The following is a 27028-nucleotide window of genomic DNA, read 5'->3' as shown; positions in this document are numbered from 1 at the left end:
ACACATACAGAAAAAAAAAAAACACTTGAATTTAAAAACATGAACTTCTTTACTAGAAGTAAACTAGAACTTCTCTAATAGAAAATCAACTAACAATACAATACAATCTTTTTATCCTAACTCCCCTATTGGAAAACAGACCCTTAAATGAATGGAGCCTATCTTGTCCAGCTTTATATGATATATGGCACCAGGTACTGCGCTAGCAAAAATCAGTTGTTAGATAATTATGTGTTGACTAAGAAAGTTTGATTGTAAGTATTTACCATGGATGTTTATCATATTTAGTATATCATAGTCCAAATCTCAATACAGCTCTAAGTAAAACATGTCTACACTCATGAACCTCATAATGTACAATGTAGTAGGCCAAAGGTAATTCACCCATTTAAACAAATAATTTCATTTATTTTGTCTTTTGAAACAAAAGTATTTAGGTGATTTTTGGCTGATTTATTTTCACATTCAACGGAAAAGGCAATGTGAGTTACAAAAAAAATCAATCTATAACTGATATTGAAAAAATTCAAGTGAACATATTTTTACCCATAAAGAACAATCACAATCACTAATTTACAGGTTAAAAAAAAAAGGTAACTGAAAACTCCTCCATTCATCCATTACCTGAAAACTGATCATGGTTAAGATGAGCCATTTCCTTGTCCAAATTACTTTTGGATAAATCAGATTTTCTTATTAAAGCAATAGGTTCTCTCTTCTCTGGCGATTTAATAGAATAACCAAATGATGGCTACAAAACAAACATGGATTATTTAATTTTCAACTGCTATGAGCAATTTTAGACTGCTTTATCTAAATAATGGTAACTGGGCCTCCCTGGTGGTACAGCGGTTGAGCGCTGGGTTGCAAAGCTGCCCGCAGCCTCTGCAGCGCCAGTTCAATCCCCAGCTGCCAGCGAGGGTCCCACATGGCGCGCAGACCTCTCCTGCCGCCCGCTGCTCCCCTCAGAAGTATACTTCGTCAGTCTGCCTGCTCTGCTCTCCTTTCTGACTCTGGTGAATTCTCTCACCCTCCTGCACTTCTGACTGTACCCAGTGCTTGTATAAATAAATAAATCTTTTAAAAAAAAAGTTACTCTAAAAATAAATAAATAAAGGTAACAGAGCTAAATGACTGCAATAAAGTAATTCAGTTCTTTTCCTTTAAATTATAAGAGGGGCCTCCCCTGGTGGCGCAGGCAGTTGAGCTCAGTGCTGTGCTGTCCACAGCCTCTGCAGCACTGGTTCGATCCGGGCCAGCCCAGTTCAATCCTGGCAAGCTGGCCTCGAGGGTCCAATATGGCGCAACAGACCTCTCCTGTCTCGCCCGCTCATCCCCTCAGCAGTGTATTTTGTCAGTCTGCCTGTTTCTATTCCCTGCTCTGTCTCTGGTGAATCCTCTCACCCTCCAGTACATCTGGCCTGTACCCTGGTTCTTGTATAAATAAGTAAATAAATCTTAAAAAAAAAAAAATTATAAGAGATGAACATTAGAAGTCCAGATAGACTATTACATTTCCTTACTGCTAATTATCTTCAATCATCAGAATAGTCAAGTTAGTTATCCTCACTAAGAAATCCAAAGTAAAACAAACCATTAATGACACTTCGCTCCTTCAGTAACTATTATTGAGTATCTACCGGGTGTCAGATACTGTTAATTGTCAGTGACACATGAATGAGACAAAAGATAAAACTTTCTGCCATCCTGGAACTTATAGTATAAGGTATATAGTACAAGATCATTTCATTTTATAAAATAAATACACACTTGAAAATGTGTATTTTCTACAGTGTTACTACTGGCTTTCAAAGTTTTGGAAATGTTTATACGCAAGCTTGCTAAAGGCCAGGGAATTCCACTTGCTTGTCTTACAGAACTTTCACATGGTAGATCTAAAATATGAATACAATAAATACACTCAATTTTTCATTGAAATTCACCTGGGAATTTCTTCCCTTGACATATTAACTTGAATGCAATTAACAATTTATAGCTAATACTAAAACAGAAATTCTGAGTAACAGATCTAGTTTTCCTTGATCCAGGTCTTGTTCATCTGTCTAGTAAGGTATTCAGTAACTCTTTTGTCAGAATATTGAAAATTCAATTGGTCCAGAGAGAAAAATCTGCCTCTCTAAAGAATTTGTTTCATTGTTTAACTAGCTGCACAGACCAGAAACATAGTTCAGTTTTAAAATAAAGTTCTTCAAATCAATTGTGAATTCTAACGCTAGTTATTTTAAATTATACTTTGGTAAATGCAGTTTTAACAAATACTCCCTTTCACTAACTTTAACTTCCTATATAGAATTTATTAAGAAATCCTTTGACTCTACATCCAAAATAAATTTGAATCCTTAAATTTTTCTGTTTCTATACTATCATCCTAGTCCCTGACTTTCATCACATCTCCTCCTATTTATTATGTCTCTGCCTGCTTCTACTCCTCCTCTGCGCTTCACAGACCTCAACCCAGGCCCCTGACATAAGATGGCATGCTGTTACAGCGGAAGGTCGACCTGGCCACAAGTCACTTTACTGCCTGCCTCCAAGGGGGATCTGGCAAGGATGTCATGATCTGGTCCTTGTCTACTTCTGCTATTAACCCATCCTACCCTTTGCCCCCAACTCCAAGCACAATAGCTCTATCTGCCTGCTTTCTATTCCTCTAACGTCATTCTAGGTCCCTACTTCAGGCTTTTATATATATATATATATATATATATATATATATATATATATATATCACCTCACTCTGCTGGGTACACTCTTCTTCCAAATCTTTTGGTGGCTGCCCCCTTCTCATCATTTAAGGTCCCATTCAGTACACTCCCCCTTCAGATGTCACCCTGCCAAACAGTCGAAGCAGTTCCTTCTCACTTTTTCTTCATGTACTTATCACTATTATTTGCATTTTAAAAAATTATTTCATTTTATTAAACCAAAATACTCAAATTTCAAAACATGTTTTAGAAAACAGGTTAAAAAAAATCAATCTTCATATTCTTCCCATCAATCAATGATTTAACAATAGCAATTAACAGGTACTAAGTACTACATACAAGGTTTGATGCTAAAAGCATTTTCTATGCAGTATCATATATAATTATTGCAAAACCCTATAAAGCAGCATTCCATTTTAAAATTGGAAAATTAAGACATGGACAAATTTTATCAAATAAACTGTTCCATGTCACAGAACTAGTTAAAAGGCTTAGACTGGATTCAGTATCTGAAAGATAAAACCAAAGCTTTTTCTCACTATTTATTCTTCATGACTCTCTTCAGTCTCTATTTTAAAGATACTAGTATTTTTTGTTGTACCATTGTAACACTCAAAGTACAATGGCTGGTGACTTTAATCACTGAGCACTTATTATACTTACTCTTTTCACACTGTAACTACCACCAAGACAACCAAGAGCTTCAGATCTTTGAGCAAAGAATTCTCCTAAAGATAGACGTAAATAACTGGCATCATCTTTGTCCAAATCTGAAGTGCTAAGTGATTTCCTCAACACATTGTAATTGACTGAAGTTCCCCAGGATGTATCCCCCAGTGCGACTGAAGTGTTCTGGGCATCTATATTTTCTTCCTAGGAAGAAAGTTATTGTTTCATTTTATTTCCTCAGCAAACCTTCTTTCTATTCTTCTAAGAGGCGAGAAATTAAAAAAATTTAACTAAACAAATTTAAGAAAATTTTTAAAAATTGCACAGAAAATTTTGGACAAATTCAAACTTAAGGTAATGCAGTCCAGAAAAGAAATTCATTTTTGAATAACTGAGTTATTATACGTGTTGCTTTAACATAAAATCTATTCAAACACTGATTTTAATGCAAATCTTTAGAAAGAAGTACATCTTTAATAAAAACAGCATTATGTCAGTGTAAAATATTGTTAAAACTATTTGAAGCCTGTTTAGGCAATCTTTAATGAATTAAAGTTTTTCAGTATACCAATATTTTTCAATAATTCAGAATATAAAGGAAAAAGTAGAAATTACCAAAACATGAGAAAGTTGTTAATTCTACACTAACTATATATTCAGAAAGAAATATTTTGCCTACATTTAGATTTGTACAGGAAAAAATTGAAACTTAGGTTAATGTCAAAAAATTACAAACCTGCATAAATTGATGTTCTTTATTAAATTCTTCTTCATCTTGTGCAATTAACGCTAATGCTTCAGCTTAAAAAGGAATAAGTTTAAAAATAATTATACTAATAATTAAACGCTAGCATAGAAATATAACTTAGTTAGAAAATGATATTAAATAAAATTTTTAAAAAGGATGTGAGGCTTCCATCACATGACCAACACATCTGTACTAAGTATGTCAGTCTGTGGTGTTCAAACTTCTGACAAGGAACACTCTAGTGTGATTGAGTTCTTCATTTACAAACTTGCCCTAACTTATTAAAGGGTTTTTACACAATGTTAGCTTTTTATTTTTAAAAGATTGACATGAATTTTACCTTTTAAGAGCCTGGAACACCCAAGTTAAGGAACTCACACTAAATACCTGTGGAATTCTATCTGGAACAAACAGAATATCAAGCCTCTCAGTAAACTCATCATGAAGATGTATCCTGAAGTGCCCAGCCATGCACTTATCCAGGATGGTCCCAGTTAAGTGTCATATCCCAGAAAACCCCATCACCTGGCTAGACTAGGATAAGTGGTCACCTAGTATCTTCCTTTCAAGTTCCTACCTAAGTATGTTAGTTCACATCACAAAATGAACAACATTCTACTCACATGCACCTGGATACCATCAGTCTCTAGGCCAAGGCCACAGAATAAAATGACTCAAAGGTTAAGGGTAAATGAGCAAAGTGGGACAGGTGTGATACCAAAAGGGCTGGCTGCAGTGTGGCAAACTAGAAAACATAGAATTAAGAATTTTAGACATGTTGGCTAGTTAGCAGAAAAGTCTGCAGCATAGTCCTCAGACTATCTGTCTCCCATTATGACCCTTAAGCATAACGGGGAAGAGTGGAAAGCAACCTAGGAGGAACAGTCCTCTTGGGGCAACCAAGAGAGACTCCTCGTGCTTATTAGTCCATGAGGGGCAATCATATCCAAACAGTCCTCCATCAACAACTTGAGACACAAAATGAGAGTGGATAAGAATATTTCCTGTTAGAAAAAGGAGAACACTGAAGTGAGCCTAGGAGTCTTACTTGTTAGTGCTGTTTCTTTACCTAATGGAGCAATAATTTTTTCACATAAACACATTCTCAATCTAGAGGACTATGAACGAGCATTAAGAAAACCATGAAACTTCCTAAGTCATATACAAAACTGTGTATTTCTCTGCCCAAAAATAGAGGACTGGATCAAGAAGATGTGGTATATATACACCATGGAATATTATTCAGCATTCAAAAAAGATAAACACATGCAATTTGCAGCAACATGGATGGAGCTGGAAGGGATCATGCTCAGCGAAATAAGCCAGAAAGAAAAAGAAAAATACCGGATGGTCTCACTCATAGCAGGAATCTAGAAAACTTACATAAGGGACCAGGAAAAAGAATAACTATAAGAAAGAAAATATCAAAATCAACAAACAACTATGAACCAGAGACATTCTATGGGGGGGTGAGGGGTGGGGAAAGGAGGGATTGGGGTCAAAAAAAGGGGGTTGTAATTGTATGGGGAATATAAAAATAAAATTTAAATTAAAAAAAAAAAAAAACTGTGTATTTCTCACTGTTTTCTGTGGAGATTCTCTATAGGATCCATGACTCAAGTTAAAAACCACTGCCCTAAAATGTAAATCTATCAACTAACTACATGGAACAGCCAAGAGAGGGGATGTAGGAAATAGTCCATAAAGTAACCCAAGAGGAAACAATTTACCTTGATGAGTATCACATGGTTTTTAAACCATTAGGTTGACAACTCAAAATACTACTATATTTGTATTTACTTTTCCTCTGAACTTTAAGGGACTCTTCAGGTAAAGAAAACACCTTACAGTAATAATGTTACTTTGAATACTCATCAGAAATCAATCACAAATTATAAAAAAGCAGAACTTCATTTATTAAGAAGAAGCTATGTCAAATCAAAAACGATAGTTCTCTGAAATGTCACCTGAATGCTTTAATGGTTAAGTTTAAATCCTAGGCTATAAGTAGAGGCAATGTAATGCCTTATATATACGGAAGTATCAGAGAGGAAAAAAGGCAGAAATGGGAAGAGGAGCTCAGGTACATTTTTTGAATATAGTTTAAGTAGGTAAATTTTTATTTAAAATGACTTTGACATGTAATTATGACCTTGGCCCAATCTTCCCTATCTGAAGTATCTTCTCTTACATTTTCAGAATTCCCTTCCCCCTTTCTATAAAGACTCCTATTTCATTCATGCTTCCTGAACCCAATTTCCCCTTGATCTCATTCATTCTTTCTTTCCTTCCATCAAACTTTTAAATAGTTTTCCATATTCATTTTCTTCATTTCCTCACCACCCATGCTATATATCCTTTCCAATCTGGTTGGCTTGTTTTCTAACCACAAGAAGAGTTTCGTTAAATTCCTTCATTATTTGTTTTGTTTTCCTTTAATAACAAGCCCCGTGTGGCTCAGAATCCAAAGGTATATGTATGTATATTATGCTTCAATAAAGTTTTCAAAAGATGTGAGTATACAATACTGAAAAGTCTACCCAACACCTCATATCACAGTTTCCACACTCCCAGAGCAACCAATAAAGTACCCATGAAATTTGTCAAAATTTGAATGTTTGATTTATTTCAAGTATCTAGGGATTCCTGTAAGTGTTTCTTCTTTTTCGGTTTCTCTTTATAATGTATGTATTTACAAATACACGTGTGACCTCTCCTCTGCGATCTTTTTCTACGAATGCTGGAATATTTTATATACTTTTCTGTATCTTGGGTTTTAAATAATTTATCTTGGTGATCATTCCACATCTGTACCTCAAGAGCTCCTTTACCTTTCTTTGTGGCCACAGGGTATTTCCATGTATGGAATTTCATTTATCTTATTTACTTAGCCTATTTTGTACATCCACATGGCTTCCAATCTTTTGTTACTATGAACAATGTGAAGCAATAACTTCCACATATACCATGAACCACTTATGCAAGCATATATGAAGAATTGATACACAGAATGGGAACTGCCACACCTAGAGGCAGTAACTATAATACACTAAAATGTTTCCCTCACGTGCTTGCTGAAATATATCACCAAACTGATGGATTACTGCCAATTAAATATCTGAAATATAGTATTTGGTACTTTTGTTCTGCATTCTAAGAGTAGTAATGAACTTTTGGGATATTTTTAACATCCATTTTTATTTCCTTTTCTATAAATTGATTATATCTTTTAGCCAACTGTATACTGGGTGGGTGGTCTTTCTCTTATTGTTTATTAGAACTATTTACACAGTAGGAAAATGAGTTCTTAATCTGTAATATGAATTGCAAATATTTTCTCAGTTTAAACATTAATTTTTAAGAACTTTATACCAAAGCACCATAATTATATGAAAAACAATTATCAGTGTACAATTTGGATGAATTTTCACAATCTGAACATATCTGTGTAGCCAACACCCCAGATCAAGAAACAGAAAGTTGCCCCAGCACCCAAAGAGCCCTCAAGTGTCCTTCTCACCATTACATGAACCAATGGTTCCTTTCTCACTCTGCACAGCAGCGTAAATTTGAACTGTATATAAACACAACTGTACAGGACATTCTTAGTCTGCCTCATTTCATTCAGTATTTGTGAAATTCATGTCGTTGCAAGTAGCTGCACATCATTCGTCCCTGTGATATGTAACATTCCAATGTATGAATAAGCAATCAATTTTGTTGTTAGTGAGAATCTGGTAATTTACAGTTTGTAGCTAAAACAGCTGCTACATACAAATGCTTAGTATATCTGTCTGTTGGTGAATATATGCACCCTATATATACTCTTGGTATATACTCACGTGCAATAAAAATATAAAGTTCATAAAGTGTACCTTCACAAAATGCTACCAAAAAAGGTTTTCAAAGTAATTATATCAATTTATACTCCCACCAACACCCAAGAATTCCATGACCATTGATTTTAAGAGAAAAAGCCAATATCCACTGTGCAGTCTTCTTGTCCTTTTGATAAATCAAATTATCACTGAGCAAGATCTAACTAACTTAACCTCCAATTTCTGACATACCTCCAGATTGTAGTTTGAATATCCCTACTTCAAAGCACAATCACCCATAATTCTAAAATTTCTGACTTCTCCCATTTCAGTTATTTAACTTCCATTTTCCTAAGTAACTCAGACTACAAACCTCAATCTATCTAGGTACTCTGTTAGCCTCTGAAATTCAGTCATGAATCCTCACCATTTTATTCCCGTGTCTTTCATTACTTTCTTTTCATTTTCACTGATACCTAGAAGTCTACAACGTTCTACATCTTTCATTCAACTGATTATCACTGTCAAAGATGACTTGCAAAGCAAGTATTCAGTGCCTCCCTATTGCTTACCAAACAAGTTCAACTTTTTGGCATAGTAGTTAGTCAAAGCTCCAGCAACACCTTGGCCCTACTTTCCCTACCCAGCTTCATGTCTTATTATTTTCCCTTTCCACATCTTGCCATAAATACTAACCACTCTGGAAGTATTTACTATTCTCAAAACATGCCCAAGCTTCCCCATGTTATAAATGGTTTTTTCCATCCATTTGGAATTCCAGATGGCCCCAAATATCTATGCACAGAAACTTAATTCAAATATCACAAAAGAATGTGAAAATCATTCTCTCCTCGCCATTCATACAAAAGATATTTCCTCTCAAAATTTCAAAAGCATTTGGTTTGAATTTCTTACTGATGCTGAGTGCTATTTCTGTCTTATTCCTCTTAGCTGATGGACAGTTTCTTAAGAATTGGAAAAATGTCTCCTTTATTGCTGTATTTTCACATTATCAAATACTTAGGAGGAGCTTAGTACAAACAGCAGTTAGCTTCTTCTTCCACCTTCTGAGCCTATTAAAAACAAGACTAGGCTTGCCAGGCTACTTAGCACCTTTCTTCATTCCAGGTTTAGAGGTTGTTCAGGCACTATATGCCTCAGCAGCATAACTACACCTCCACAGAGTAAGTCTCACAAAAACTGAACCTGATTTTTACTCTTACTGTCCGAGGTTCTGCTAATCAACAAACCTAACTGATACTCCCAGTGTTCTCATCCTTTGAGATTTCATTTATCTTTCTGCTCATTTATCTTTCCTTCTATCATTTATGTATTTCTTAGCTTCACCAAAAACAAACCGGCTTTTGCACATTAACATTTAAGAGTATTTCTTTTGTTCAAGACTTAATTTAAATAGTGAGAAAGTAAAGCCTAAACTCTGAAGTTCTAAAAAGAAATGAGTGTTTGTATCACTGCTTAAGGAAAAGGTTTAGCTCATTCTGCAATGATGAACTCTGACTGACTCAAGTCGCTATTCTTAAAAAAAAAAAAAAAAGTGACAAGCTAAGTCTTCATATTTCAACAGGGATTTGATGTGGCCAACAAATATATAACAGCAATCTTAGTACACCATCAGAAACAATGAAAATGGTACAATAAAGTAGGTATGAATATACTTACAACCAGAACAGAAGTCTTCATTCATCTCATTAGTTAGAGACATGTTTAAAACTTGTTCATTATTAAAAGATGTATAATAGGCAAGGTCAGTAACCCATCTACCCTCTTCATTTTGATAGACCACATTCTGAGGAAGATCCACTTCTGAAAAAATTCCAAAAATATCCAAGGACACTTACAACAAATAAAATGACATAATATTCTTAATCTTATTCCATGACTTGTCTTAGTTATCAAGAACACTGAAATCTGCCAAAAACTATCAGAAAAAGAAAAATTCATCAGAAGTATCTCTCTGATGGTGGAGAAGTCAGTTTTAATCACAATAAAAGTCCACTGTGAAGAATGAGGACAAAAATAAAGAAAACTAAAATTGAGATACATTTCACTAGACATTTGAATAAAGATACAATTTTTTAATACATGAACACTTAAATATTTTAATGTTAAGGAATAGACAATTCTACTCATAAATATGTTCTATCAAAAATATATACTTATTTTTATAAATAACATAATAAAAGTATTAAATGTTAAACACTTTAAATATTAAAAATATATAATAATTTATATAATGATTTACTTAAGTTATATAATAAATTATATATTAAATTATATAATAATTTACTTTCATTTGAAAAAAAAAAACAAGAAGCCTACTTACGGTCTTTACTCTTTTCAATGGACTCATAAGATTCACATGTTCGCCTTTCACTAGTTGGTGACCGAAGACTATCCATGGAATTCATTCCACCGTGACTAACAGGCTTTAAAGATGCCAAGTCCACATTTTTTTTAATGGACACTTTAGATGTTTCAATGTCTATGCAACTATCCACAGGCAAAGCTGTTTCTGAGTCTAATGTCAAATGCTTGTTTTGATGAGGAGACCCAGCCACTAGTTTTAAAGGATCCATCAAGTCAAAATCACCCTTACTGGCATTTGTGTCATGAAAATAAGCAGGGTCACATTTTGTGTCAGTGACCCTGATAGTCTTCACGAAGACCAAAAAAAAAAAAAGAAAAAGAAAAGGAAAAGAAAAATCAATGACAGAACAGCAGTTTTGTTTTTCAAAACTTATTTAAAAATCTTATGGGAAAATACGTAACAGACTATATACGGTATTCATTGTTTTCTCCTAGACTATCTATGAACCAATGTCAAGCAAATTACCAAAACATTCAGATAACACTGTTCGCTTAAGTGCCAACGAAACCTATACAGCAATCTTTTTTTATGATAAGATGTATGATGACAAAGAGCCCCATAGACAATTTTTTTAAGTTAAATAAGGAAGAAGCTCTATACAAAAGAAAAGATGGGCCTCCTTAGTGACCTAGGAGTTAAGTCTCAGTGCTATCACCTCTACAGTCTGAGTTTGATCCCCACCAAGGGGGCTAACCAACATGCCCCAGCATATCACTCCTGTCTCAACCACTGCTCCCCACTCTGTCTCTGGTGAATCCTCTCACTATCCCCCTTTCCTATACCTGTGGCCTATACGCCAGTTCTTCTATGCATAAATAAATCTTAAAAACAAACAAACAAAAAAACCAGGGGGCCCTTCAGGTAGGAGGTCCTCGATGACTTGAAGGTCCACACTGCCTAGGTGCAGTGACTACGATTAGCCTTGCAGGCTTGTTCTCATCTTCCCGGCCCAAGGCCTCTCCCACAACCATGCTCCGCCAGATGATCAGTCAAGCCAAGAAGCACCCTAGCTTGATACCACTCTTCGTTTTTATTGGAGTGGGAGGTACTGGGCGCAGCGCTATGTCCTGCACCTGGCTTTGTTCAATCCAGATGTCAGTTGGGACAGAAAGAATAACCCAGCAAATTGGGTCCCAATGATCAATACAAGTTCTATTCAGTGCATTTAGATTACAGCAAACTGAAAAAAGAAGGTCCAGACTTCTAAATGAAATATTTCACTATAAAGCTGCTCAAAATGAAGCCATTGGCACAATTTTCCACTTAACCAGGAAATACTTCCCTCTAAATGTACGAAATCATGGTGGTGTATTCTGTAGGGGTTTACACTGATTAATAAATACATCTGAAACTTGGGGAAAAAAAAAAAAGATGCTGACTTTGAAATTAAAAAGTGATAGGCTTAAATCCTACTGCCATCGCTTATTAACAGTGAATTTGCCAACACTGTCACACAAATATAAACTTAAACCTCTACCTTATGCCAAAATAAATTCCAGATGGCTTAAACAGCAATGAGGTTGATTGCCGCCGAGGTAAAAGCATGCTGCTGGGGAAAGCACACCCAGCGCCATTGTTGCAAGACAGGGAATTGCAGGTCACGGACCCTATGAAACCTCTATGGAACTGAGAGAGGGTAGGTTTGGCACACGGGTAAGCTGAAAACTGCATGCGAACCAGGCCCTGGGGCCCTCTGCCATTTGGAACCAAGAGGGGGATCACCAACGAGGTGAGCTACAAGCACCAGGAAAGCGCACCCCTGGCACCATTGTTGCAAGATAGGAAACTGCAGGACAGGGACCTGAAGATCACCCTCTGGATCCAAGTAAATAGAGAGGGAAGGGATCTTCAGAGACAGCACACATCAACACATACACAGTACCACTGCCCTAGTGGAGTTTTGGTCTAACAGTGCAGGACTTCCTCTGGCGATGAGTTTCCGACATCCCTGGAGCACCCCAAAGAGATGCCCAGCAGAACCGGCGACACGGTGTCCGGAAACATAGAACAAATAAGGAAACAACAGGAAGAAGGAAAACTTCAAACAACCAAGCAAGCCCTCAGGGTAAGTACACACCACAAAAAGTAAGCCCTCAGGGTAAGGACAAAGAACTCAACAACAGTGACATGGAAGAACTCCTGTGTCTGCCAGACAGAGAATTTAAAATCATCACGATTAAAAAAAAAATAAAGATGAAAAGGAAAAGAATGATATGAGAAAAATAATGAACTGAACAATGAAATTGAGTCCCTAAATAAGGAAATGAAAGAAAACATAGGAGATAAAAAGATTAGTGGAGGAGCTAAAGAAATTGGGGGGAAAGAGAAGCAACAAAAACAAAATTGATGAAATGGAAGAACCAATCAGTACTCTTGAAGACAAAGAAATAAAAAAGAACTAAGAGAGAAAAGGATAGAGAAATAAAAGAAAAAAGAACAAAGAAAGACTTCAAGAACTATCTGACACCATAAGGAAAGGAAACATAAGGAATCCCAGAAGGTCAGGAGCAAGACCAAAGAACCAAAAAACTATTTAAGGAGATAATTGAAGAGAACTTCCCAAACATGACAGAGAAGATGAAAACAGACATACAAGAAGCTAGAAGACACCAAATTACCGCATTAAGGAAAACTACAGCAAGACACATAATAGTAAAGCTTTCAAGAGTCCAAGACAAGGAAAAAATAATGAAGCTGACAAGTGGGAAGAAACAGATAACCTATAAAGGAAAACCAATCAGGCTGACATCATAGTTCTCCGAAAAAAACACTACGGGAAAGAAGAGAATGGAGTGACATATTCAACAAACTCCAAGATAATAAATGCCAACCAAGAATACTATACCCTGTAAAGTTCTCCTTCCTCTATGAAGAAAAAATAAGGACATTCTCAGACAAACAGAATCTCCAGAAATTCATTACTACTAAACATCCACTCCAAAAAACACTACAAAAAGTCCTAAAGCCAAAACCAGCAGAGAAGTGAATAAGAACAGAATAAGGTAACGAATAAAATCACAAAAAGACAAACAAAATGGCAAATACAGATGCCAACATAACGTTATTAAACTAAACGTAAATGGGCTAAATTAATCAATAAAAAGACACAGAGAGGCAGGCTGGATTAAAAAACAGAACCCAACCTTCTGTTGTCTCCAGGAAATACATTTAACTACAAAAGATAAATATAGGCTGAAAGTAAAAGGATGGGAAACAATCCTGCAAGCAAATGGACCAAAAAAAGAAGGCAGGAACAGCTATACTTATGTCAGATAAAACAGACTTCAAACTAAAAAAGGTAAAAAGAGACATAGACTGTTACTACATTATGAACAAGGGAACAAAACATCAAGAAGACATAACACTCATCAACATATACTCACCAAATGAAGAAGCACCAAAATATATAAAACAATTGCTATTATCTCTGAGAAAAGATGTTAGAGAAAACACATATGTAGTAGGAGACTTCAACACACCACTCCCCCCAACTGATTGATCAATGAGACAAAAAATAAACAAGAACACTAGAGCTCTCAACAAGTACTTAGACCTCATAAGCTTAACAGCAATCTATAGAACACTGCACCCCCCCAAAAAAAAATGGAGTACACATTTTTAAGTGCACATGGATCATTCTCCAGGATTGATCACATACTGAGACACAACACAAACATCAACAGATACACTAAGATCGAAATCATACCAACTATTTTCTCTGACCTTAATAAAGATACCAAACTAGAAATAAACCATGAAAAGAAAGAAAGAAACCCTCCTACCTCATGGAGATTGAAGCCCACCCTACTAGATCATTGGATTAATGAGGAGATCAAAGAAGAAATTAAAAATTATGAGATGAATGATAACACAACTCTCCAGAACATATGGGACACAGCAAAAGCAATTATTAGAGGAAAACATATAGCTATACAGACTCACATAAAAAAGAAACAAAGTTCACAGGAAAGTTCAAAAGTAAGAACTCAAAGAAACAACCTAATCTCCCATCTTAAAGAACCAGAAAAAGAACAACAAAAAACCCAAAAGCCAGCAGAAAGGAAATAATAAAAACCAAATCAGAAATAAATGAAATAGAAGAAAACAATCCAAAAGATCAATGAAACAATAAGTTGGTTCTTCAAAAAAATAAAATAGACAAACCTCTAGCTAGGTTCACAAAGAAAAAACGGGAGAAAGCACAAATAAACAGAATCATAAATGAAAGAGGAAAATTACAACAGACACTGCAGAAATCAAAAGAATAACCAGATATTACTATGAACAGTTAAATGCAAATAAGTTCAACAATCTAGAAGAGATGGACAAATTCCTAGAACTATAAAATCATCCAAAGCTAGATAAAGAAGAAATAGAACACTGTTTAGGTGTAACTGAAAGAATTACAAGCAGTGTAACCGAAAGAATAATCAAAACTCTCCCCCAAAACAAAAGCCCAGGACCACATGGATTTACAAATGAATTCTACAAATGTTCAGAAATGAACTAGTGCCTATAATGCACAAACTCTTTCCAAAAATTGAAAAGGAAGGAATACTGCCAAATATATTTTATGAAGTGAACATTAACACTAATACCAAAACCGAACAAGGACATCACAAAAAAAGAAAACTACAGGATAATCTAAGGAACACTGATGCAAAAATCCTCAATAAAATCCTAGCCAACAGAACCCAACAATGCATCAAAAAGATAACACACCATGACCAAGTAGGATTTATCCTAGGGACACAAGGATGGCTAAACATCCAAAAATCAATTAATGCAATCCAACACATCAACAAAAATAAAAATAAAAACCGTAAGATCATATGAACAGAGCTGAGAAAGCATTAGACAAAGTTCAACATCCATTTATGACAAAGTCCCTCGAAATTCTCAGGATAGAAGGAACATACCTTAACATGACAAAGGCCATACGTGACAAACCCATAACCAATATCATTCTCAATGGTGAAAAGCTGAAAGCATTTCCCTTAAGATTTGGAACAAGACAAGGATGTCCACTCTCACCACTACTTTTCAATATAATACTGGAAGTCCTAGCCAGAGCAGCAAGACAAGAAAAAGACATACAAGGAATTCAAATAGGAAAAGAAGAAGTAAAACTACCACTATTTGCAGAGGATATAATATACATAGAGAACCCGAAAAGCTAATCAAAATAATCAATCAGTTTAGTAAAGTAGCAGGATACAAAATCAACAAAGATCAGTAGCCTTCCTACATGCAAACAATCAATCTGAAGCAGAAATCAAAAAAAAAAAAAATCCCTTTTATAATTGAAACAAAAATAAACCTAACAAAAGAGGTAAAGGACCTACACAAAGAAAATTATAAAACACTGTTAAAAGAATTAGAAGACACAAAAAAATGGAAAGACATCCTCTGCTCATAGATTGGAAGAATTAACATCAAAATGGCCACAATACCAAAAGTAATTTACAGATTTCATGCTATTCCAATAAAAATTTCAATGACATTCTTAAAGAAACAGAATATTGCTGAAATTCATGACAAAGAAAAAAAAAACCTTGAATAGTCAAAGCTCTCCTGACTAAAAAGAAGGGGAATGGAGTTAACACACTCCTGGACTTCAAACTATACTACAAAGCCATAATAATTAAAACCACATGGAACTGGACAAAAACAGATACACAGACCAATGGAATCAAATAGAAAACCAAGAAATAAACCCACAGATTTATTGACAGCTAATCTTTGACAAAGGAGCAAAGAACATGCAATGAAACAAGGACAGTTTATTCAAAAATTGGTGCTGAGAAAACTGGACTCCTACATACAAAAGAATGAAGCTAGACTTCTACCTCACACCATGCACAAAACCAACTCAAAATTTATCAAAGAATTTGGGCCTCCTCTGATGGCGCAGGCGGTAGAGCGCGGTACTGTGAAGCTGTCTGCAGCCTCTGCAGCACCGGTTCGATCCCGGCCAGCCGGCAAGGATCCCACATATGGCATGGCAGACCTCTCCTGTCACACCCACCACTCCCTTCAGCAGTGTATTTCAGTCAGTCTGCCTGTTCTGTTCCCCACTCTGCCTCTGGTGAATCCTCTCACCCTCCTGCACATCTGGCCTGTATCCTGGTTCTTGTATAAAATAAATAAATATATCTTAAAAAAAAAAAACTTATCAAAGAATTAGACATAAAACCTAAAACCATTATATATATGGAAGAAAATATAGGCAAAACACTACATGATGTACATCTCTGTAACATCTTTAAAGACACATCACCTAAAGCAAAGAAAGCAAAAGAAAAGATACACAGCTGGGACCACAAAATTAAAGAGCTTCTGCACAGCAAAAGACACATTAACAAAAACAGACATCCCACTGATTGGAAGAAAATTTTTGCACTCCATATAATTGATAAGAGACTGATCACAAAGATACACAAAAACAAAGTAAACAATCCAGTCAAGAAATGGGCAGAACTTAAAAGACACTTCTCCAAAGAGGAAATGCAAATGGCCAACAACAGGCATATGAAAAAATGTTCAACATTCCACACAATCAGAGAAATGCAAATTAAAACAACAATGAGCTACCACTTTACACCTTACAATGAGCTACCATTCTTACACAGTAAGAATGGCATATATTAAAAAATTTACCAACTACAAATATTGGCATGAATGTGGTGAAAAAGGAGTTCTCCTGCACTGCTGGTGGGAATGCAAACTGGTCCAACCACTGTAGAAAGCTGTGTGGAGGTTCCTCAGTCTACTAAAAATGGAGGTACCATATAACCCAGCAATTCCACTCTTAGGGATCTACTCAAAGGACAAAAAAACATTAATTCAAAAGAATACATGCACCCCTATGTTTATTGTAATAGGTTAGACTTGGAATCAACCCAAATACCCAAAAATAGATGACTACATCAAGATGTGGTACATATACACAATGGAATACTATTCAGCAATCAAGAAAGATAAATTGCCATTTGCTGCAATATGGATGGAATTTGAAGGGATTATGCTCAGCGAAATAAGTCAGAAGGAAAAAGAAAAATAGTGGATGGTTTCACTTATAAGAGGAATATAGGGGAATCAAGGAAAAAAATAATAGTAATAACAAAAAACCACAATGAAAACAAAAATATATAGACAACTATAAATCAGAGACATTCTGCAGGGGATCGAGAGGGAAAGGGATCAAAACGAGAGTTGGAAGAGCACAAAGGACTATGGTGATGGTTAACAGGTGAACTGGTAGTGGAAATTCTATGGGGACTACACCTAAAAAAAGAAAGCAAACATTGTAAGGAAAAAAAATGTATACCTGAAAAAAATTAAACACAAAGGTAGGAGTAAAGGAAGAAATGAGGGGCCAAAAAGTTACGACACACAAGAATACTTGTAAAATGGCAAAAGTCCCTCTATCCGTAATTGCTATAAATGTAAATGTTTTAAACTATCCAATCAAAAGAAAAAGGCAGATTGGCAGATGGATAAAAATACATGTTCCAACTACAAAGTATATAACTGGAACATTTGTGTCTGAGATCTAAAGACACAAATAAATTAAACATCAAAGAACATAAGAAGATGTTCAATACAAATAATAACAGAGCACTGTGGCTATGATAACACCAGCTAAAATATACTGTAAATAAAAAATTACAAAACTAAGAAGGAATGCTATTTATTAATATAAAGCCTAATATAGCAAGAACATATATTTTTTGTAAACATTTAAGTATCTAATAACAGACTCTCAAAATATATGAGGCAAAAGTTGATAGAACTGAAAGGAGAAACACACAGTTAAACAATATTAGCTGGAGACTTTAATACCCTACGTTCAAGTAAGAATAGAACAAGATGGGGCCTCCCTGGTGGCGCAAGGGGTTAAACACCATACTATGAAGCTATCCACAGCCACTGCAGCATGAGTTCAATCCCCCGCCAGGGAGTTACCCACATGGCGCAGCAGACCTCTCCTGTCTTGACCACTGCTCCCCTCAACAGTGTACTTCAGTCAATCTGCCTGTTCTGCCTGTTCTGTTCCCCACTCTGTCTCTGGTGAATCCTCTCACCCCCCGCATCTCTAGCCTGTACCCAGCTCTTGTATGCATAAATAAGTAAATCTTAAAAAAAAAAAAAAAAAATAGAACAAGAAGTCAGAAGATAAGAAAACAGAAGTCTTGATCAATGCAATAAATCAATTAGCCCGAGTGAACATATACAAAATACTTAATAATAGAATACAGATTTTTCCCAAGTGCATATGGATAGACCATATGATAAGCCACACAAAAAGTATCAATATTATAGGGCCTCCCCGGTGGCTCAGCTGCCGGCGACGTCTGTGGTGCCGGTTGGATCCCCGGCTGCTCCCCAGCCACCGGAGGAGGGTCCCACATGGTGCGCAGACCTCTCCTGCCCCCCGCTGCTCCCCTCAGCAGTGTACTTCAGTCCGTCTGCCTGCTCTGCTCCCCACTCTGGCTCTGGTGAATTCTCTCACCCTCCTGCACTTCTGACTGTACCCAGTGCATGTATAAACAAAACAAACAAACAAATAAATAAATAAATAAGCATGCCTCTATTAAAAAAACAAATTAAAAAAAAAGTATCAATATTATAAAGACAAGATACATACACAACGTATCTTCTCCAACCACAACAGGATAATGTTAGAATCAATAAAAAAAGAAAAACTGTGGGAACTCCCTGGTGGCCAAGGGGTTAAAATCTCAACACTATCAAGCTATCACCAGCCACTGCAGCATGAGTTTGATCCCTGGTGAGGGAGTAACCCACATGGTGCAGCAGACTTCTGTCTGGCCCGCTGCTCCTCTCAGCAGTGTATTTCAGTAGACCGGCTTGTTTTGCTCCCCACTCTGTCTCTAGTGAATCCTCTCACCCCTCCCACCTCTGGCCTATGCCCTAGTCTTGTTTGCACAAATACAATCTGAGAAAGAGGAGAGGGAAAGGAAGGGGAGGGGAAGGGAGTGAAGGGGAGGGGAAGGGAAAGGAGAGGAGGGGAGGGGAGGGGAGGGGAATGAGGGGAGGAAGAAAGGAAGAAAAAGACAGACTGGAAAATTCACAAATATATACAAACAATATACTTTTTAGCAACTAACAGGTAAAACAGAAATCACAAAGGAAATGAGAAAATATTCAGAAAAATGAACAAAACCCAAAATGCATTGGCTATAATGAAAGTAATGCTTAGTTTATAGTTGTTAATACCTACCCTACATTAAAAAAGAAAACTCCTAACATTATGTCTTAATGAATTAAAGAACAAATAACCACAGAGCTAGTAAAGGGAAGAATTAATAAAAATTGGTGTCAAAATAAATAAAATGCAAGAACAGAAAAATGAGAAAAGTAAATGAGGAAAAATTTGTTTCTTTGAAAAGGTTAGCAAAATTGACAAGCTTTTAGCTAGCAAAGAAAGGAGACAATAACTAAAATCAGAAATAAAAATGGGGATATTACTATTAAACTTGAGATTAAAAAGACAATATTATGAATAATTGGTAGGACAACAAAAGATATAATCCAGAAGAAATGGACAAATTCCTTTTGCACCCAAATTAACTAAAATAGAAATAGAAAATCTCAACAGAACCATAACAAAGAAATTGAATCCATAAACATTTATCTCCCAACAAAGAAATTCCTGGACCAGGGGCTTCACCTGTAAATCTCAGCGAATATTTAAAGAATTAATACCAGTACTTCTCAAATTCTTTTAAAAAAATAGAAGAGAAGGGAACTACTTCCTAACTCAATGTAGGCTATAAATACTTTGAGGCCAAAGCCAGATAAAGACAATGTAACAAAATCTTGAAGATACCGAATTTGGCTACAATTTCATGGACATGAAAACAGGGGCACAGACAACAAAATCGAAGTTATTGACAGATCAGATTATATCATAATTAAGAATTATGCAAAGGATACTATTAAGAAAGCGAAATATAACCTAAGGAAAGCAGAAAATATTTAAAACTGTGCATCTGATATGGAATTAATAAGTAGATGATGATATAAAGAACATCTACAACTCAGTAACAACAACAAAACCCAGTTGAAAAATGGATTAAAGACTTAATACAACATTGTTCCAAAGATACACAATTGGCAGATAAGCAGATGAAAAGATGCTCGCATTAATAGGTATTACAGATATGCAAATCAAAACCACAATGAAATACAACTTCAAAATTATTAGGACAGCTATAAAAAAAAAAGGTGGGGGGGTAATAACATACTGAATAGGATACGGAGAAATTGAAGCCCTCATGCACTGTTGGTGGAGAGTACTGGTGCAGTCACTATGAAAAACAGTATGGCAATTCCTCAGAAATGCTAAAACACAATACTACTATATGACCTAGCAAGCTTGCTCCCTGGAATATATATCCAAAATAATTGAAAGCAGGGACTATATCAGGTATTTGTACAACAATGTTCACAGCAGTATTGCTCACAATAGCCAAAATGTGGAAACTACATATCCAGTGACAGATGTATAAACAAAATGTGATGTGTGTGTAACTAGATAAATATCAATACACATATATATTCCTTCCTCCCACTGGAGTATTATTCAGTCATTAAAAGGAATGAAATTTTGATATATTCTACAATATGATAGACCTTGAAAACATCATACTTAGTGAAATAAGCTAGACACAGGGCAAACACTGCATGATTTCACTTACACGAGGTACTTAAAAAAGGAAGTAACAGACACAAAGTAGAAAACAGAGGCTGCAAAGGTCTTGGGGAAGAAGGTAAGAAGAAGTTATCTGTAATGGGTAGTTTTTTTGGGGGGAACATCTATAAGTTTTGGTTGTGTATTCTGGTGAAGATTACACAACACTGAATGTTTGTACTGTCACTGAATTGTATACTTATGAATGGCTAACATGATACTATGCTGTATCTTTTTCTTCAGTTTTTTTTTTTTTAACTAGAGGCATGTTTTTTATTTATTTATTTGTTTGTTTGTTGTTTATACAAGCACTGGGTACAGTCAGAAGCACGGGAGGGTGAGAGAATTCACCAGAGCCAGAGCGGGGAGCAGAGCAGGCAGAAGGATCGAAGTACACTGCTGAGGGGAGCAGCGGGCGGCAGGAGAAGTCTGCAAGCCATGTGGGACCCCCCTCCGGTGGCCAGGGAGCAGCAGGGGATCGAACCGGCGCTGCAGAGGCCGCGGGCAGCTTCGCAACCCAGCGCTCAACCGCTGCGCCACCGGGGAGGCCCGATACTATGCTGTATCTTAAAAAAGCAAATAAAGAAAAATCTTAATTACTTGGAAATTAAAATTACTAAATAATATTCATAGATTCCACAAGAAAACATAAAGGGGAATTACATGCTATCCGGATACTTAAAAAAGACAACAGCCACAACAGAGTATGATACATTAAAGAAAATGAAAAAATTATACTTACATGCAACAACATGCATAATCTTAGTAATACTGAGTGAAATAAGCCAATCTCATAACACTGTATGTAAAATAATGTTTAGTATATAGTTCAAAAACTGTATTACATACATGTATATGTATAACATAAACACAACTACACCTGAAAATTTTCTAAAAAGAGAAAATATACAAATGGCCAGCTAGAACATGAAAAAATTGCTCAATATCACAATGAAATATCATCTCACACATTAGGATAGCTATTATCAATAAAGTGTTGGTAAGGATGTGGAGAAATTGCAACCCTGATGCATTGCTAGTAAAGATATAAAATGATGCAGCTGTTATGGAAAACAGTAAAAAGAATTACCATACAATTTAACAATCCCATTTCTGGACATACAAACAAATTCAAAGTAGGGTCTTAAGGAGATATCCGTACACTCATGTTCATAGCAGCATTATTCACAACTGGTAAAAGTTAGAAGCAACCCAGTGTTTATTGATAGATGAATGTATAAACGAAATGCAGTATAGACATACAATGGGATATTATTCAGTCTTATAAGGAAAGTAAATTCTGACACATAAGACATGAATGAGCCCTAAGGACATTATGCTAAATTAAACAAGTCAGCCATGACAAGACCAGCATTGTATGGTTCCACTTATAAGAGGTGCCTACTGTATCAAAATTCATAGATAAGACTGATGACAGAATGGCAGCTGTCAAGGATTAGAGAGAGCAACAGGGAGTTACTTAATGGAATTTTGGCTTTACAAGATGAATTCAGAGACTGGTTGCCACTCACGTGGAAGATAAACAAAACCAATGAACAAAACAAAATCTTAGACTATAAGAACAAAATAAGTGATTACCAGAAGGGAAAGGAAAAAGGGATGGGTTAAGTGGCTAAGGGGTCAACTGTATGGTGACAGATGAAAACTAGACTTCTGGTAGTGAACACAATTTAGAATGTACAGATGTTGGTTTATACCAGTGTATACCTAACATGTGTTATAACCAACACTGCTTCAATAGAAAAATTTTAAATGAGATTAAAGCATTTTATGTTATGTATATTTTACAAATTTAATTAAAACTGTATTTGAACTGTGAAAACTAGAGACACAGAATAAAGCAAAAAAGCAAGAATTATTGTAAATAAGTGGAAAAGTTAGTTTCAGTGGAAACTCAGAAGCAAAACTCACACCATTGTTTATAAAAATGAAATTGTACCAGAAGAAAATGCTGGGGGGGGGGAGAACAGTTCCTGATCATTAAAGAAATGGAGCAAAGAGGTCAATGATGGATTCTAATAGGTGAAAAATACTTAAATAATAAAAGATATATTTAAAAGAGAAAACAGAATAGAAAAACTGTAAAGAGAAAAATTTTTAGACTAACTCAATCAGCACTTGGTTACATCCTTCAATAGGTACTGAGATTCAATCATCAGAATTTTGCCTTGCTGTATCATTATCTAATCTTTTTTATTTTCCTACTAAGTTTCATGAAGCAAGATTACTTTTGTATCACCTACAACCCCCAAGTACCCTATCTATCATCAAGAAAGTGACTGATAATTTTGTCTGTTGAAATGGCCTGACCAAGAGTTTAACAATTTGTGAATAATCAGTATTAAAACTAAATATACTCCATTTTATTTTTAAGATTTATTTTTATTTATTTATGCATAGAAGAACTGGGGTGTAGGCCAGAGGTGCAGGAGATAAGAGGATTCACCAGAGACAGAGTGGGAAGCAGAACTGGCAAATTTATTGAAATACACTGCTGAGGGGAGCAGCAGGAGAGACAGGAAGGGTCTGCTGTGCCATGTCAGCTCCCTGGTTGGGGGTTGAACTCGGCTGCAGTGGCTGCCGATAGCTTCATAGTGCTGATACTTAACCCCTTGCACCATCAGGGAGGCCCGATTTTTAATACTTGTTATATATTTTCCAGAAGTCAACAACTGTTTTTGAAAAAATGTGATATCATACAAAAGACCCTAACCCATCTCATAGAAAACTTAAAGAAAATGCATATAACCTTACTCTGCCATGATTTGAAACAATACTCAAGTTTTCTGCACTTTCTTTCTTTTCAATCCTCCAACTACTAGAAGAAAATGGCGACACACCATCTACATGCTTCTTACTCTCTCCAGTTCCTACAGAATTACCTGAAAAATAAAGGATAAAAAATTATTGAAGAAATGTCAATTTTCAGTAACCTAAAGTAGTAATTGCTTGTAGCTACTCAATTATTTTATGTAAACCTAATACTTAACCTCCATATACCAATACTGAAATTTGCATAGAGAAAAAATAACCAGTAACCACTGTTGGCAGCAAGAGGTAACAATGAACACGACAGACTCCTACCATACAAAGAATTCATGTCTAATTCATGTCAAAAGTCTACAAACACAATTAAAATATGTAATTTAAGAAATACAAACTATAGTATTTCCAATAGTACCAAATGTACTCAGGTATTGAAACTTAAAAACAGGAGAAAGTATTGGTAGGAATCAGAAATGTCTATCACATTTAAAGCATAGTTTTAGACTGTTTAAAGATTTGAGGGGATTTGAGGGGATAGAATGACAACTATGTTAAATCATATCAAAGAAATGAACTTTTTTTGAAAAAAGAAAAAGTCAGAAAGAATTTAAGGACAAAGTAATTCTATTTCAATACTTACTGGTCTCAGGCAGACAAACCAAACAGCCTTCGTTAGACTCTTTGTTAGCCATTTCAGAATTTCCTGAAGAGCATGAGCCATGGGAAATCAGAGAGTTGTTATTTTCTGATTGAGATTTACCTGAATGTTCATTTACCTGTTGAAATTCATTAAATTTTTTAAATTAAAAACAACCATGAGGGAGAATATAAGGGGCAAAGAATGCCTTCATCACAGAAGAGTGCCAGGTAATTAATATGGAATTGGAAAAAAATCACCATTGTAACCACCAGTGTAATTACTATTTCTGGGAGGCTTTTGCAATGACACTAAAACCATTTTGGAAAGGTTATTCAGAAACAGGATGTTCACATAAGCTTGAAGTATTTTTTCACAGATTAACTTATCAATTTAACCAAGGGGAAAAGAAACCATTACAAAAAGGCACCTAGCTGATTCCACCTTAACCAAAATTATTAAGTGCAGTATCACCAACAGCAGTACAGACAGTAATGTATGTGACGCAATGAAAAGCACACATCACCACCTATCTTTAATGTGAAACTATTCATGAGAAAAATGTTTAATCCGAATTCTTGCCCAGATGTTTCATCAAATCAGGGGGGTAAAAAGCAATCAGAAGGATCTAGTTTATGGTTCATTCTACAAAACAACAGGCCTAAATTTTACAAAAGCTTAAGACATGAAAAAACTACTTCAAATTGAAATAGCAAAAATACAATGACAATGAAATGCAAGCACAATCCTTGATTAAATGCTGGATCAAAAACAATATAAGTAGAAGACAATTTGAAGACAAATTGTACATTAAATTACATGTCAAAGTTAGAATTGTGGTTATATAGGAAAATGTTCTTATTTACAGGAGATAAATTCTGAAGATAAGGGTGAAATATCTGCTACTTATTTTCAAATGATTCAGGATAAGAGTACTTATAGAGGGAAAGAAAAATGCAAAGATGGTAAAATGCTTACCAAGGGCTAATGTAAACAAGGGGTATAGAGATATTCTCTGTACCAATCTTTTAATTTTTTGGTAGATAAGAGAAAGATAAGATAAAGTAGGAAAGAAAGGGAAAGGTTTTTCTCATAGTTCATACTTGGAAAAAAGAGTCAAAGCAAACAAAAAGTTTGAAATCTGTTACTATACAAAGAAACCAATAATAATTTTCTAATCCCAAATTTCTGAAAATTGATAGATAGGCACACACCTGACTACGATCACTTGTAGGTAACTTAAAATCATCCTCTGGAGATTCCTGTCCTTCTAGGTCTTCATATATCATTCCTGGAATGGCCAGTTGCTCAAAATAAGCCTCCAAATGATCATCATAAAACTCTTCATCGTCAATATCATCCTCTATTGATAAAATGGACAAAAAACAGGACAGGCTCTAAAATAGTGACTGCACCATATAACATGTAACCAAATGTTGATAAACCATAAAAATGTCAATGGCCAATGATTTTAACATTTGATATGAAAACTATTATAACTTCAGACTTTGTCATTATCAGCATTCCAATACAAACTAAGTCTTTTTTTAAATTTTTTTTTATTGGAGGTAAAATTGACTTACAGTTTTGTTGGTGTTTTAGAAGTATAAGATTCCCCCCTCAGGTACTACCACCATAACACATCCACCACCAAACTACCCACAGTCCACTGTGTTCCCTTCCCTCTTTAATCTTACCCTTCCCTCATTCCCTCCCTCCTCTGAATGCTTCAGTTTTATTGTCAACTTTTAAAGATAAGTTTTTAAGCTTGTTTTTATCTGACCCTTAGTTTAATTTCTCCATACTCAAAATATTATTTGTATTTAACTTTCTCCAGTATTTAACTTTCTCCTTCTGAGTTATTTCACTTGGCATAATCCCTCCAAGCTCCATCCACGTTTCAGCAAATTGCAGGAGTTTATCTTTTCGATATCTGAATAATATTCTATTGTATACATATACCACATCAACTCGATCCATTCATGTTTTTAGACACTTAGATCATTTCCATAGACAAACTAATGCTTTAATCTCTTTAAGAGGACAGTATATAAACAAATCCTTGGCATATATAAAAAATACCAGGACATATTGAATATGACATCCCAGAATAGAAAAAAGGTTATTCAAAAAACAGTGTGGCAAAGGAGCAACTATCAAAAAAGGAGAGACAAGCCTGTCATAGGAGAAGTAAAAAATTTCAGGCGAATTATTGATTGAATGTAAAATGACAGGACTTCATATGTCTGATCCTGAGAAAGAAGGACTGAGGAAAAAGATATAATTAAATTAAACAGTGACAGATATAATTAACTGAGCAGTGACAATGCTCCCCACTGTCTCTGCTGAATCCTCTCGCCCCCACACCTCTGGCCTATACCCCAGTTCTTTTTTTTTTTAAAGATTTATTTATTTATACAAGAACTGGGGTACAGGCCAGATGCGCAGGAGGGTGGGAGGTTTCACCAGAGACAGAGCAGGGAACAGAACAGGCAGACTGACAAAGTATAGTGCTGAGGGGAGCAGGGGGCGAG

General features: G+C 35.5%; 1 protein-coding gene and 1 pseudogene across 11 annotated transcripts in view; one reads left to right on the top strand and one right to left on the bottom strand.

Moving 5' to 3' along the window:
• LOC119243219 (nucleoporin SEH1) overlaps positions 1 to 27028 on the bottom strand; it is a 145196-nt gene that overhangs the window by 67777 nt on the left and 50391 nt on the right. For 10 of the 11 annotated variants that reach the window (XM_037508880.2, XM_037508881.2, XM_037508885.2 and 7 more), the window contains 8 exons: positions 25709 to 25857; positions 24498 to 24633; positions 23846 to 23973; positions 10306 to 10636; positions 9642 to 9785; positions 4132 to 4196; positions 3390 to 3599; positions 625 to 751 (listed from right to left, as the gene is read on the bottom strand). In XM_037508880.2, the coding sequence (XP_037364777.1) occupies positions 625 to 751; positions 3390 to 3599; positions 4132 to 4196; positions 9642 to 9785; positions 10306 to 10636; positions 23846 to 23973; positions 24498 to 24633; positions 25709 to 25857 (1290 nt within the window). Of the gene's footprint in view, positions 1 to 624; positions 752 to 3389; positions 3600 to 4131; positions 4197 to 9641; positions 9786 to 10305; positions 10637 to 23845; positions 23974 to 24497; positions 24634 to 25708; positions 25858 to 27028 lie in introns of those variants that run through there. The other variant, XM_037508891.2, reaches the window with a different exon arrangement.
• LOC119243220 (cytochrome c oxidase subunit NDUFA4-like) lies at positions 11320 to 11557 on the top strand (annotated as a pseudogene).

Source organism: Talpa occidentalis, unplaced genomic scaffold (assembly GCF_014898055.3).
Source record: "Talpa occidentalis isolate TD23 unplaced genomic scaffold, MPIMG_talOcc4v2.1 talOcc4.13, whole genome shotgun sequence".
Classification (NCBI taxonomy): Eukaryota; Metazoa; Chordata; class Mammalia; order Eulipotyphla; family Talpidae; genus Talpa; species Talpa occidentalis.
Note: the sequence above shows the minus strand (reverse complement) of the source record. Positions and strands in the feature narration are given on the sequence as shown.